Source organism: Nelumbo nucifera, chromosome 6 (genome assembly GCF_055504915.1).
Source record: "Nelumbo nucifera cultivar China Antique chromosome 6, China Antique-T2T, whole genome shotgun sequence".
NCBI lineage: Eukaryota > Viridiplantae > Streptophyta > Magnoliopsida > Proteales > Nelumbonaceae > Nelumbo > Nelumbo nucifera.
The window spans coordinates 63,794,823-63,807,602 of record NC_142654.1 but is presented as its reverse complement, the minus strand read 5'-3'; the positions used below and the strand labels follow the sequence as shown (position 1 = coordinate 63,807,602).

The following is a 12,780-nucleotide window of genomic DNA, read 5'->3' as shown; positions in this document are numbered from 1 at the left end:
AGTTTTACAAGACAAAGCAATAAGTCTTTCGGTTCAGTAACTTCAGCTGTCATCAAACAGCCCCACAGAACCTAAGATGAAGCAGACTATCTTCATAACACTGGACTTTTAAAGAGCTAATATATCAAATAAAGATACCTTCTGCAGGATGCGAGCCATGCGTTCAAGGCCAAGCCCAGTATCTATATTCTTCTGCTTTAAGGGCTCAAGGGACCCATCTTCCTTTTTGTTATACTGCATGAAGACGAGATTGTAGAACTCTATAAACCTACTGTCATCTCCCAAATCCTGTGAATGCATTTTTCCAAATCCACAATAAGTACAAGGAACAACAGTGAATGGAGAGAGAGAGAGAGAGGGAGACGCACTACATCAGAATATCCTCTCTCAGGAAGGAAATCATAATAAATCTCAGAGCAAGGACCACAGGGACCAGTAACACCACTAGTCCAGAAATTGTCATCTTCACCCATACGCTTTATACGCTCCACAGGAACTCCTACCTGATGAAAGAACCACATTATGCAAATAATTAGACAATGAAACACGTTTTCTTTCTCTTATTAAAGAGAACATTTATTTAGAACTTTTGGAAGCAGAACATGGCATAAAGATGCACATGCTGGCTCTTAACTAGAATTAAAATTTAGGAAAGTTTCTGGTAGAAACATATAAAGGAAATAAGCCGCAGAATTATCAGTGAGGAAACAAGAAAAAGAACAGGGGAATACTTTATTATGAATTCCAAATATGGTATCAGTAATGGATTTTATTGAATTAGCCCAGTACAACTAGTTTTTAATTAATTTGCATTTCACCTTTCTGAGCATCTCTCTTTTCTTTTTCTGGAGAAAAAAATGCTTTGGTTGAATGTACTGTTGAACCAAAATTTTCTACAAGTTTATGTTATGCCACTAATGCAACCATCTGCATCACACACAAATTTACAAGCACAATAGTCGCATAAGAGATTATATTTGTGATGAGGTTGCTTTTGAAGAGGTGTAGTACCATGTATCATGATTTAAAATGCCCAAACAAGAAGAAAGGCATTTTTCTTGCCAAAATTTTGAGGTTTAGCATGCCTTCTCTAGAAAATAAGGATATAAAATATAGTTGATCTTTCTTTCTTTCTTTTTCCTGTGTATTTTAGGGTTTTTTTGTCATATACCCACTAGTGTTGACTTACATTAATCCTGCCTGGATTTGAGAGTTTAAGTAAAACATAAACTTAAGATTGACATATTTTTGAACTTCTGCATTTTTATTGAAGTAATGTGATATGTTTGTAAGACAAGCATCCAATCTGGAGGTTTGAAAAATACATCTGTCCAACTTATGTCTAATGGACATGTTATGCTTGTGCCCTAAAGCATTTAAGACATGATTCACCTAGCCTAAAGGCTTATGTATAAAAATCCCTTCTAAGAAGAGATAGATAACAGGTCAGAACTGAAGATCAGCTGATGAAGGTTCTTACAGACGTATTTGGAAGCACTCACGTTTTGAATCTTGAGTGGTTTGGCTGATATCCACCTATATAACTTAAGAATCAAAATCTAATTTCAGAAAAAGATATTGGACTTTCCTCTTAAGAATAAACATGTTATTGTGAAAAATGACAATAAGGATTGTACTTCCAATAATGAGAAAGAGTGATTGATCTGATGAACTTGAAAATGAATAAAAAATGAAATATGAACACAACCCATATGCAAGGCTCTAGGCAAAGAAAGACAATTGCAGAAGGCCATAAGAATAAACTGACAAGAATAGTGGTTTACCTCATTATGCCATATAGAGAAAGCTTCATCATCATCTTTGAAAACACTAACCCACAATCTCTCTGGTGGCAATTCAAATCTGTAAGTAAACATGGTAAATAAACAACATATTCAAATAAGAGCAGCTACCATGGTAAGGAATTTTATCACATTTGCATCTGTTTCTAGCCTAAAAAACTAATATTCTTAATGATACAGAAAGTAGAGGATGCTGTTTGGAAGTTCCTGAAACACTAGACATGTTTTGTAACAGGTCATGGACAACACAGTTATGCAGTTCTTCTAATTACAGATATACCAAGTTAGGCATTTATTTTTATTTTAAAGAACATGTAAGACTAATCATTAGTTATATTTTCTTGATCAGGAGCAAATGATAAAATGGTTACAGAAAATTTTTTCTACGAGACCAAAGTTGACAAATAACTCAAAGGAAATATATAAGTAAATGTGTATCCAACCATTTCTTGCCAACATCATACTATCCTGGTAGTAGTAGTAGTACATCAATCACCAAGCCAGCGAAAGAGATTGATAAATTCATTTCAGGACCAAAGGTGACCATATTTACCTTACTAAATCCAATGTTAAGGCATGCCTAGGCTCAAAAGTGAGACCCATTTTGCGGGGCACCTGACTTTTGCCATGTTTTGATAAATTAACTTTGACATAACCTATGTAGGACTTGAATGTACATGGTGATGAACAACCTTTATGTTAATAACATGACACTCTAACCAATTGAGCTTTTGAAATATTCTATTTCCTTTTAGAGTGTAGAGAAGATGGGCCGAATGGCCCATAGGCTGTTTATTCTTTTTATTCTTTCTTACTGTTTATGTTCTTGTCTGTAATGGGCCTTACTCTGGGCCCATCCTTTCTATGTTATGTTCTGTGTAAATTCTTGCCCAACTAAGGGCCTCATTGTAATTATTCAAAGTTTATCTTAATAAAATGCTGTTAGGGTGTTAGAGAGAGAGCAATGTTCGAAACTCTCATTCTCTACACCCTCATTGCCAAACTCTCAAGGTCTGTTTTCTTCATGGTATCAGAGCAGGCCTGAACTTCAGTATTCTAGGGCTGGAAGATTCAACTCGTGTTGCCTGATTCTTGGAGGTCATTGGAAGTTGCCCAAGACTCAAATTTCTTGGAGAAGTGATTCGGTGGCCAGGAAGAATCAGAGAAAAAAAGGGAAAACAGCTCGGTTCCTGATTTGAAGCTTAAATATTGTAAGTTGTGCTCAGACTTCTGGGTTATTTTTTTCTTGTTCTGCACTGTTAATCTCCGAAGTTCCTTTGGAAACAGTACAGATATTCAGCTATCCTCTGATCAGGTTTAATTCAGAGATTTCTGGGTTGTTTTCATTTCTTTTCTGGACTGTCAAGTAGCCGAAATACCTCTGAAATCAGTACTGCTGTTTATTGTCCTTTTTGGATTGTTTTTGGGCCCCTGTACGGACTGTTCTTTGGGGCTGTTTTCATCTTTGACAGTGTGGTCTTCTATACTGCCCACTCTGTGTTTGTAAAAAGGTCTCTTCGACAGTAGGGACTGTTCTCTTCCCTTGTGGGGTACTGTTTGGAAAGTATCTAATTTTTTTGTTTAAGAAAGGGAGCTTGGACTAGGTGCACAGTGTTTGGTAGTTTTCTGATTTATTCTTGAAGGCCGAACCAAGTTTGTTGGTGTCTCGTGCTGTCAACAAGGTGCTGCCTCTGTTCTTGGGGCTCTCACAGCTTAGGTGTGACTCAGCTTTGTGTATTGCTGCTTGAGGCTGGTTTAATACGGCCCTTGTTCATCCTCATCCGGTGTTGTTTTGGTTGAAGTTTGCTGAAATCTTATTTGAAGTGGTTAAAAGGATGGACTCATTAGAGATTGAAAACAAGAATGTGGCTGAATTCGGATAGGTTCCGGGAGCTCCTGTTGACTTTTATTGACTGTGACCACAGTCAAGCTAGATGGAACTAATTATCTAGCATGGTCACAATCAGTAAAGATTTATATATGTAGTAGAGGAAAGTGGGGGTTTATCTCTGGGAGCAAGAAGGCTCCCCCAGAAGATGATCAATCTCATGAGAAGTGGATCCAAGAGAACTACACTGTTATTGAGTGACTTGTGAACTCAATGCAGCCACAGATCAGCCAGCACTATCTATGGATGAATTCAGCAAAGGAAATCTGGGATACTGTTGCTGAAACCTATTCCCAAAAACTAAATGTGGCTAGAGCCTACAAGTTGAGAAGTGATGTGAAAATCTGAGATAGGGGGAGAAACCATTATCTGTATACTTCTCAACCTTGAAGTCTTTGTGGCAAGAAATAGACGTGATAGAAGCTGTAACCTGGGACACCACTAATGATGCAAAGACCTACAGGAAACTGGTTGAAAGTTAAGTTTCGAACATTGCTCTCTCTCTAACACCCTAACAGCATTTTATTAAGATAAACTTTGAATAATTACAAGGAGGCCCTTAGTTGGGCAAGAATTTACACAGAACATAACATAGAAAGGATGGGCCCAGAGTAAGGCCCATTACAGACAAGAACATAAACAGTAAGAAAGAATAAAAAGAATAAACAGCCTATGGGCCATTCGTCCCATTTTCTCTACACTCCCCCTCAAGCTGAGCATAGATGTCAATCATGCCAAGCTTGCCAGTATCATGCTGAAGTTTTCAACCCAACTCAACCCTAGTTTTTTTCAGGCTGAGTTTGGGCTAACCCAGGCCCAAATTGCAGCCCTAGTTCTAAGCCTGGATAAAGGAGGAAGGTTATGTCAAGTTAGTAGCTGGTGTTAAAAATTTTGTCAAACTCTTATGAATATGTAAGTGTTATCATGTTTTAATTAAATATAGCACAAAATTTACCAATAAAAAGTTCATGTCCATCAGCAATAAAAGTATTATTCATACTCCTTGGTTGTAAGCTCCCATGCCCAAATAATTGCTTCCCTCTTGAAGTAATCACCAAAACTGAAGTTCCCGAGCATCTCAAAAAATGTATGATGTCTAGATGTTTGGCCCACGTTTTCCACATCATTTGTCCGTATGCACCTTTGAGCAGTTGTAGCACAAGCTACTTGTCTAGGTTCCTACATAAGATGTCAAAGCACTTCCAAATTAATGCAAATGTTTAGTAGCATTAGAAAAAGTAAAAAAAAAAGGAAAACTATCATAATTTACAATGCAAGGGTGTTGATATTAAAGTATAAAATCAACTAGATTAGAACTTTCAGTCAAGAACTGACAGTTTACTAATTTCCAGCATCCTACATTTGGATACAAAAATTATACAATTTTTAATGTTAATGAAATATTCAACTTTGTATGAATCCCCTATGGATAGTTTACTTTTGCATGAAATATTATTGTTCAAATATGTCAATTAGTCTGCACTTGGTTGAAACTATTCCAGGATTAGCTTGTTTTATCGTGTTGATCCCAAGACTGGAAAGGAAGAGTGTTGTCTCAGGTTGGAAGCTGGCATAAAAACCTTTAACCAATCTAATATGAATATGAATCCTGAGTTGAGCCTCAACTTGGTTGAATAGTTTAAAGGAACTTCAATAGAAAGCATGCTCATCCAATTTGGTATTTTTCAATTTTAGAAAGAATTCTGACACAATTCTTCTTCCTTCCTCCCTTCCCCCTTTAAATAGTTCACTTTTGCATAGTGATGTTCAAAAAAGTGAATTAACCTAAAATTGGTCAAATAGTTTAAAGAAACTTAAATAGAAGGCACGCTCATCCAATTTTCTATTTCTCAATTGTTAGAAAGCATACTTATGCAATTTTTCTTTCTTCCTTCCTTTTTTTCTTCATTTTATTATTTGATTGTTACTCTATGATCTTTTTTCAAGGTGGATGATAAGGTTGTTATCTTCACATTTTAGGTTGCCTCAAATAAAATTAGATTGTAAAAATTTCTACTCTTGCAATATAGAAATATTCTTGTGATGATAGATCATTCCTTGAGGTAGTGGGAGTGAGACTCCTCATGTTGGAAATATGATTTCCATGTGCCCATTTAAAGTCACTTTGTATCTTTGTGCTGATGTATTTATAAATAAAAGTGAGACTTTTCATACGAGGCATTCTATTAATGGCTATGTTTATGTATGATTGTGTAGTCCATAGGTAATATTGTAGGGCATTTAGGTGATGAGTGAGACTCATCATGAGAGATCTGGATAACCCAATTCTTGTGAACTTAAAACATCATAAATAAGGGTGAGCTTGGGTAGTTCACTTATAAGGATTGCACACGGACAACTTCCATTATACAGTGTGGTGATATCTCGACTATTGGGGGTGAAACTCCAGACTACCATGCAGGTGTGTATTGGATGCACACTAATTGTTATGGGCCCGGGAATAGGATCTCGTCACGGGTCGGTCCACGGGGAAAACCTCCTATTTTCCCTTGTTCTTCCCTTTTCTTAAAGAACCTATCTTGCCGCCCTAAAAGGTGATTTGTTCAAGAGATCACCAATTCTCCTTTGCTCTCTTTCTTGACTGAAATTTTCGATACCTTTATTGAATAATATCAACTCCTTAAATAGGAGATTACAAGAGGTAGAATTCTACTTGTAGGAGGACTCCTTGCTAATCTATTACTCTATCCTATTAAATTGATAAGATAAGACTAAACTGATAAGATAAGATAAGACTTCCTTAGTCCATCCTACCGAACTGATAAGATAAGATAAGATAAGAACTGTAATTATATAAGATAAGACTGTATCTAGCTGGAATTAGATAAAATGAGAACTAAGAACACCCAATTACTACTGCTGTTGGCAGCTATACTTCTTCCCAATAAACGCATCCACATCATTACTCCCCTCCTGGACTAAGAGCTTGTCCTCAAGCTCAAAATCAGGATATGTGTCTTGAAACTCAGTCAAAGGAATCCAGGATAGGTGGAATAATTTTGCCCCCCTGGATCGGGTTCCAATGAAGAGGGTTCATCCTCAGACAACTGTAGTGAGATACCAAGATTTGACCATGCGTAGATGCATTCTTTGCTGCGGGAAACTGCAGCCTTAAGGTACTTCTGAGATGTCTTGAACCGTAGAGTACAAAGATTGTGAAGGCCAAGCTGGTGCCACTGAACTACATCATCTGGATCCTCTTCTATTGCCTACTTTAGTGTGTACAGAGCTCGCTCTTCCACTTTCGTTAAATCATTATGTCTAGTTTCAAACGTTGCTGCAATTTCATGTTGAGCCTTGTGAACCATGGCAAGTCCTGCCCATGCTATCCGAAGCTCAATTGTTGCAGGGTCCCCTTCTCTGAGTATTGAAGCCATTTCATTTGCAGCCCATGAAAGTTGTTCAGTGGGATCTTGAGACCTTTCTGCATCCTTGATACGATGAAGCGCAACAGCATATCGAGTTGACATGCAATTAGGCTCTAGTTTTGCTGCCTTCTCCAGGCACTTTCCAACACTTTTATGATCACCAGCCAAATAGTATGCATTAGCAAGATTCACCCAGATATGTGCAGCCCTAGGATCTGATTTGACTGCAGCTAACAAACACTCTTTTGCAACATTTGCAGCCGCAACATGAGGCATACAAGCTCCTTCACCAGCACTTGCCCCCGCACCTGCAACAACTGAACCATATTTACACAAAAGAAGAGATGCATAATTGATTAGGGCCGCAAGATGGTTTTGATCTTTTAGAATCAAATCTTGAAAACATTTCATTGACAGCTCCAAGCTACCACTTTGAAGATAAGCAATCCCAAGATTTGCAAGGGAGTCCAAGTGGTTAGGAGCAATAGACAACAGAGAGGATAAAACCGATATAGCACTCTGTAGACGGCCAGTTCTAATAAGCAATAAACCAAGTGTATTCCAAACAGATGCTTGTCTAATATCTGACTGCACTGACTCCTTCAACTTAGAAATAATTTCTCCAAGTTCTTCATGCGTGAGTTCTTTATCGGCACAATGATCAATTGTACTTCCTAGTAGGAGGCACTGTGCATGATGAATTTGAACCAAAGAAAGTAACTCAGGCCTGTCAATCTCTTCCTCACCCCGAAGTAATATTTCTGCTACCTTTTCATATGCTGGCACTGCCTTCTGTGGCTGACCCAACCTCTGGTGCATTAGGCCAAGTATAAAATGTGCATGGGCATCTTTGGGCATCTTCCTTGCAACATTAACCAAACCAGTTTTAAGGTTGCTGACTTTTTCCTCACGGGATGCTGGAGCCCCTTGACAGTGTTGATCGGCATCCGTATCAGGCCCACATTCAAGAGAACATTTTCCCTGCGCTAGGGCAACGACCTACTGCTCGTCGGACGATTCTTCCATGTCTGGTCGGCGGCCGGTTGTGGTTGCAGCCCCTTCCAGGTTCCTTTCCTTGCTGGAAAAGTACAACTCCATCAAGCACCTTAATTTTCTGACGTCGTCCTTGATCTCGCGCACCTCCGTGTTGTTTCCCACGATCTTGAGCTCTAGTTCATGAACCCTAGTCGTCAACTGCTCAAGGTCACCCATGACGCCTTGCTCTGATACCAAATTGTTATGGGCCCAGAAATAGGATCTCATCACGGGTTGGTCCACGGGGAAAACCTCCTATTTTCCCTTGTTCCTCCCTTTTCTTGAAGAATCTATCTTGCCGCCCTAAAAGGTGATTTGTTCAAGAGATCACCAACTCTCCTTTGCTCTCTTTTTTGACTGAAATTTTCGATACCTTTATTGAATAATATCAGCTCCTTAAATAGGAGATTACAAGAGGTAGAATTCTACTTTTAGGAGGACTCCTTGCTAATCTACTACTCTATCCTATTAAACTGATAAGATAAGACTGAACTGATAAGATAAGATAAGACTTCCTTAATCTATCCTACTGAACTGATAAGATAAGATAAGAACTATAATTAGATAAGATAAGACTGTATCTAGCTGGAATTAGATAAGATGAGAACTGAGAACACCCAATTACTACTGCTGCCGGCGGCTATACTTCTTCCCAATAAATGCGTCCACATCACTAATATTGATCCAGTTTAGACTTTTCTACTATGTGGTGTGCAATGGAAATGATTCACTCCAATGCAAAGACTTTTCTCCCCTTGGACCTAAGGAGTTTTCAAGATTGTGGTGTCATGATTAGTCATTTTGATATACTACAGGTGAGGTTACTATTAGATTATGACTAACATACTCTATATGTTAGGAGGTTAAAAGTGATATTATGGTTCTAGGAATGTCCAATAAGGGATCTACACCCTCAAACAAGAGGAAAGTTTCATATCTAAGAATTTGATCTACATCAGGGCTCTGGCCAAGTATCCTAGTTAGACTAAGACTCTAGCAGTGGAATCCCAGTAGCAGGACTCCTATATAAGTCTTAGGGTAACACCAGAATGAGTATGGAAAGAATCATAATTTAACTTGAACTCCTAGAGCAGAATTCTAGATGCATTAGAACTCAAGTATACTGGTTTCACATGATGAATATGGAAAGAGTCCTTGTGGCACTAGACTCACAAGAAAGAAAGTTTCCTAGGGCTTATCCTACAGTGTCTTGATTGAACTGGGAATCCCTAATATACCCAAGTTATCATATGATAGCATCCACTTTGGAAGTACTTTTGACCAAGTAGGTGATATTCAAGTGGTTTGTCTGTCTGAGCAGAACTCTTGGATAAATCCCATTTAGATGGTGGTCGGGTACAAATAGTGACACATGTGGTTTCCCAACCAGAATTAGACACTATTGTGTGGAGGGGCAAAACTATAATCTTCTTTGCATGAAGAGGCCTAAGTGAAAATTTCCAAGGACTTAAGAGCAATTGTAGAGGAGTTGTTGGACTTGGATATAATATTAAAATGATGTTTTAATCTTGACCACACATTATACAGAAAGGGATGTACATTGCTATCTCAAGGTGGAGAGAAATTCTTCTCCTATTTTAATTAGCACTTTTAAGTTTTGGAAACCCTAATAGATCTCACACCCCCAATATGTTTACCTCTCTATATAAGACATAGAAAGCTCTAGAAAAGCAATTTTATCAAAGCCTAGAGTGAGTGGGATGAACCCTAAAGAGTGGAGGTTGAACTACATTATTTGGTGCCTAACAAATCCAGACTAGAGAGAGATAAAAGTTAGAGACAAAGGGAACAGTGTGATTTCACATAGAGGACATCTTGGGCAAATTGGAACATGACATTCAAGAGAGATTCAGAGATCTCTTTCAGCCATAAACGTGGAAATCTGCCCTTTATAGGTATGATTAGGTTAGAGAACTAAAATAGTTAGATTTCCCATGGAGATTTTGGGCAAATAGTGAACTCAATTTGTTTAGTTTGTTTAAATTTCACTTTTACCTTGACATTTGAAAACCTTCGTGCTATACAAAACACATATAGAAAATGTTAGCAAGAGTACAAATTCAATACGTGGGTTCACTTTTAGACATTAATAAACTTTCAATGTTTCTGACTTGGTTGGTTACTCTTTTCTTTTTCTTCCTTTGATAAAAAGAAATATACCACCTAAAGTTTATAAAAAAAATTAGCATACCTTTCCAAGAAATATAGGCTTGAACTGTAGCATTCCTGCAATTGTAAGTAAAACAGTGGGATCTTCTGGAACAAGTGAAGCACTTGGAAGGACCTTGTGGCCTCGAGAAGCGTAGAATTCAAGAAACCGACGGCGTATGGAATTCCCACTCACTAGGGACTCTTTAGACTTATCTTTTACTAGTTCTTTGCTGATAGGCTGTGTTGGTGCTGAAAGGAAATATATGAAAACTGAGACAAGATCAACAAACTTAAAAAGCTATAAAATCAAACAGAACAGTATATAAATTATGAAACAGACCTGATGCATTTCTTATTATGAACTCCTTTTCCCATGATCCTCTCGAATTAGAATTTTTGTAGAGCCATCCACTTGGAAAAACTTGAGTAGGCACTCTTCCTCTAACACCCACGAATTCCCTGCAACCTATAACCAAACCTTAATTGTTCAGCCAAAAGAATGCATCTGATATACAAGCACAATTTTATGAAATAGGAAAAGAAAATCATAAAACCATTTTATATTACAATGAGGACTGTGAAAGTTGCTTCCCACTGCTAAAATGGGCCATCCAAAAACAATGGATTGGAGTTATCTATTCAAGTATTCCACAACTTACGATTAAAGATCTTTAAATCTAAGCTTTCTTTCTCATTTTGCATTTATATCCAATTTGGAAACAAATCAGTGTTTTCATGATTTGCTCAGTGAATGACTGACAAATGCGCCTTACATTTTCATGTTAGTCAGTACAATAATTGAATTTCTGATAAATTTACATTGTAAATTTTTATTAGGGATTTCAAAATTACCATTTTGGGGGCTTGTTTCATAGTTCAAACTGTAAGCACGATCATGAGGAACAAAATTACCACTTTGTTCTATTCCAGCATACCTCACAGGGGAAAATTTACCAATTTGCGAACCATTAGGCATACAGTATGCCATTGCCAAAATCCGACCAGATTAAGGCTCCATTTGATTGCACATAAAATGAAAGAAAACCGATGATTTCCAGAAAATGTTATTTTATGGGGTAGCTTCTCATTAAATGGATAAGGAAAACGAACACTTCCCAAAAGTGAGTAGTAATTATAGGAAGAAAGCATTCCTTCTTATCTTCCACGAGTCATTTTCTAAATAGAGGTTGGTCGTCTTGGTTCATATCTGACAGCATTCATGTACTTCCCAACCATTCAGATTCTTTTTCCAAGTTAACGAGGAAAATCAGGAAAATAAGTTAGCTCCCTATTCAACATCATTTTGCAGGAAACTATTTGTTATGTGCAGACAAAAGTAGCCTAAAAATTTAGGAATAGATTGTACCATTCTAATGAGATTCAAAAATTGTCCCTATAAAAGAGAACAAGGGAGCACCATGACCTTTTACTCGTGCTCTCGTCTTGATTGGTTTGCAGAGGATGAATAAATCTACAACTTTTTCTTTCTAGTTCATTTTCCATTTACTAAGATTAAACTGGACGCAAAAAAAAAAAATTAAGCACCAATAAGATGAAACTCACCAATGGTCAGAATAAACCCTAAAGGTTTCCAATTAGGTTCTAAAAGAATGAAAAATTATAAGTAAGAGCAAAAGAGAAAAAAAGTACCAGTTGTGAAGGAAAGACTGCATTTTGCTGGTTTAAGAAAGCTAGCTCTGGAAGCTAAGATTGAACTGGAGAGTCGAATCAGAGGTTTCCCACTCTGGTTTCCATGCAGAGAGTCCACCAGCTTCAATCCTTCCATGGCAAACAAGGTCCTCTCTCTCGCTCTCTCGCTCGCTCGCGCGCGCGCGCTCGGTCTCTGTTTATCTCTCTAGCTGCTTTATACTTCAAACAGGTAGAGATTTAAATTGGCGTTACAAACGTTGGCGTGAAGATAAGCTCCCGATATTCACACATTCGGTCTTTTTAAGCCTGTTTGGTAACGGATCAAGTTGATTCCAAGTCAGGACAAAATTTAGAATGGGCAAAATTTTTAAATTATCCTTATGGTTTAGAAAATTGACTAACAATATCCTTATTATTTTACATATTGTCTTACGGTACCTTTAGGCTTCGTTTGGTTTGTGAGAAGATTTGGGTGGAATGGAAAAAGATGGGATAGGATGGTGTAAAAATTTATCTTTCCATTGTTTGGTTTATATGAGAAAATAGTAGGAAAAGTACCAAGAGAGATAGGAGTTCTAAGAAAGCAGATGCCGTTGCCAAGAGTTGCAGCGGCGATAAGAGAAAGAAGGAAATTTAAAGGGGTGAAGAAAATGGCGATCAGACAAAGAAGCAGATTGCCATGACCTTGTTCTCTTGCCATTGCACTGATTCTCTTGCCACTGCCGCCTCCTCTGTTTGAACAGGGAAGGCAATGAACAGTATTCAGTTCGTCGCCACTGTCAAAAGGAATGGGGATTGTTCGTCGTCGTCGTCATTGTCGCTGATCCATGGTAAGGAGACTCTT

General features: G+C 37.8%; 1 protein-coding gene and 1 pseudogene across 2 annotated transcripts in view; both read right to left on the bottom strand.

The window, feature by feature from the left end:
• The window catches only part of EMB1030 (Alanyl-tRNA synthetase, class IIc), a 34,494-nt gene extending 22,295 nt beyond the window's left edge, over nt 1-12,199 (bottom strand). The window contains exons 1-7 of one of the 2 annotated variants that reach the window (XM_010244535.3): nt 11,937-12,199; nt 10,627-10,752; nt 10,327-10,535; nt 4,691-4,869; nt 1,785-1,863; nt 369-503; nt 139-288 (exon numbers count right to left, since the gene is read on the bottom strand). In XM_010244535.3, coding sequence (XP_010242837.1) covers nt 139-288; nt 369-503; nt 1,785-1,863; nt 4,691-4,869; nt 10,327-10,535; nt 10,627-10,752; nt 11,937-12,072 — 1,014 coding nt within the window. In that variant the 5' untranslated portion in view covers nt 12,073-12,199. The remainder of the gene's footprint in view (nt 1-138; nt 289-368; nt 504-1,784; nt 1,864-4,690; nt 4,870-10,326; nt 10,536-10,626; nt 10,753-11,936) is intronic. The other variant, XM_010244536.3, reaches the window with a different exon arrangement.
• Nucleotides 6,613-8,291, bottom strand: LOC148791140 (uncharacterized; annotated as a pseudogene).
• Nucleotides 12,200-12,780: the final 581 nt, after the last annotated feature.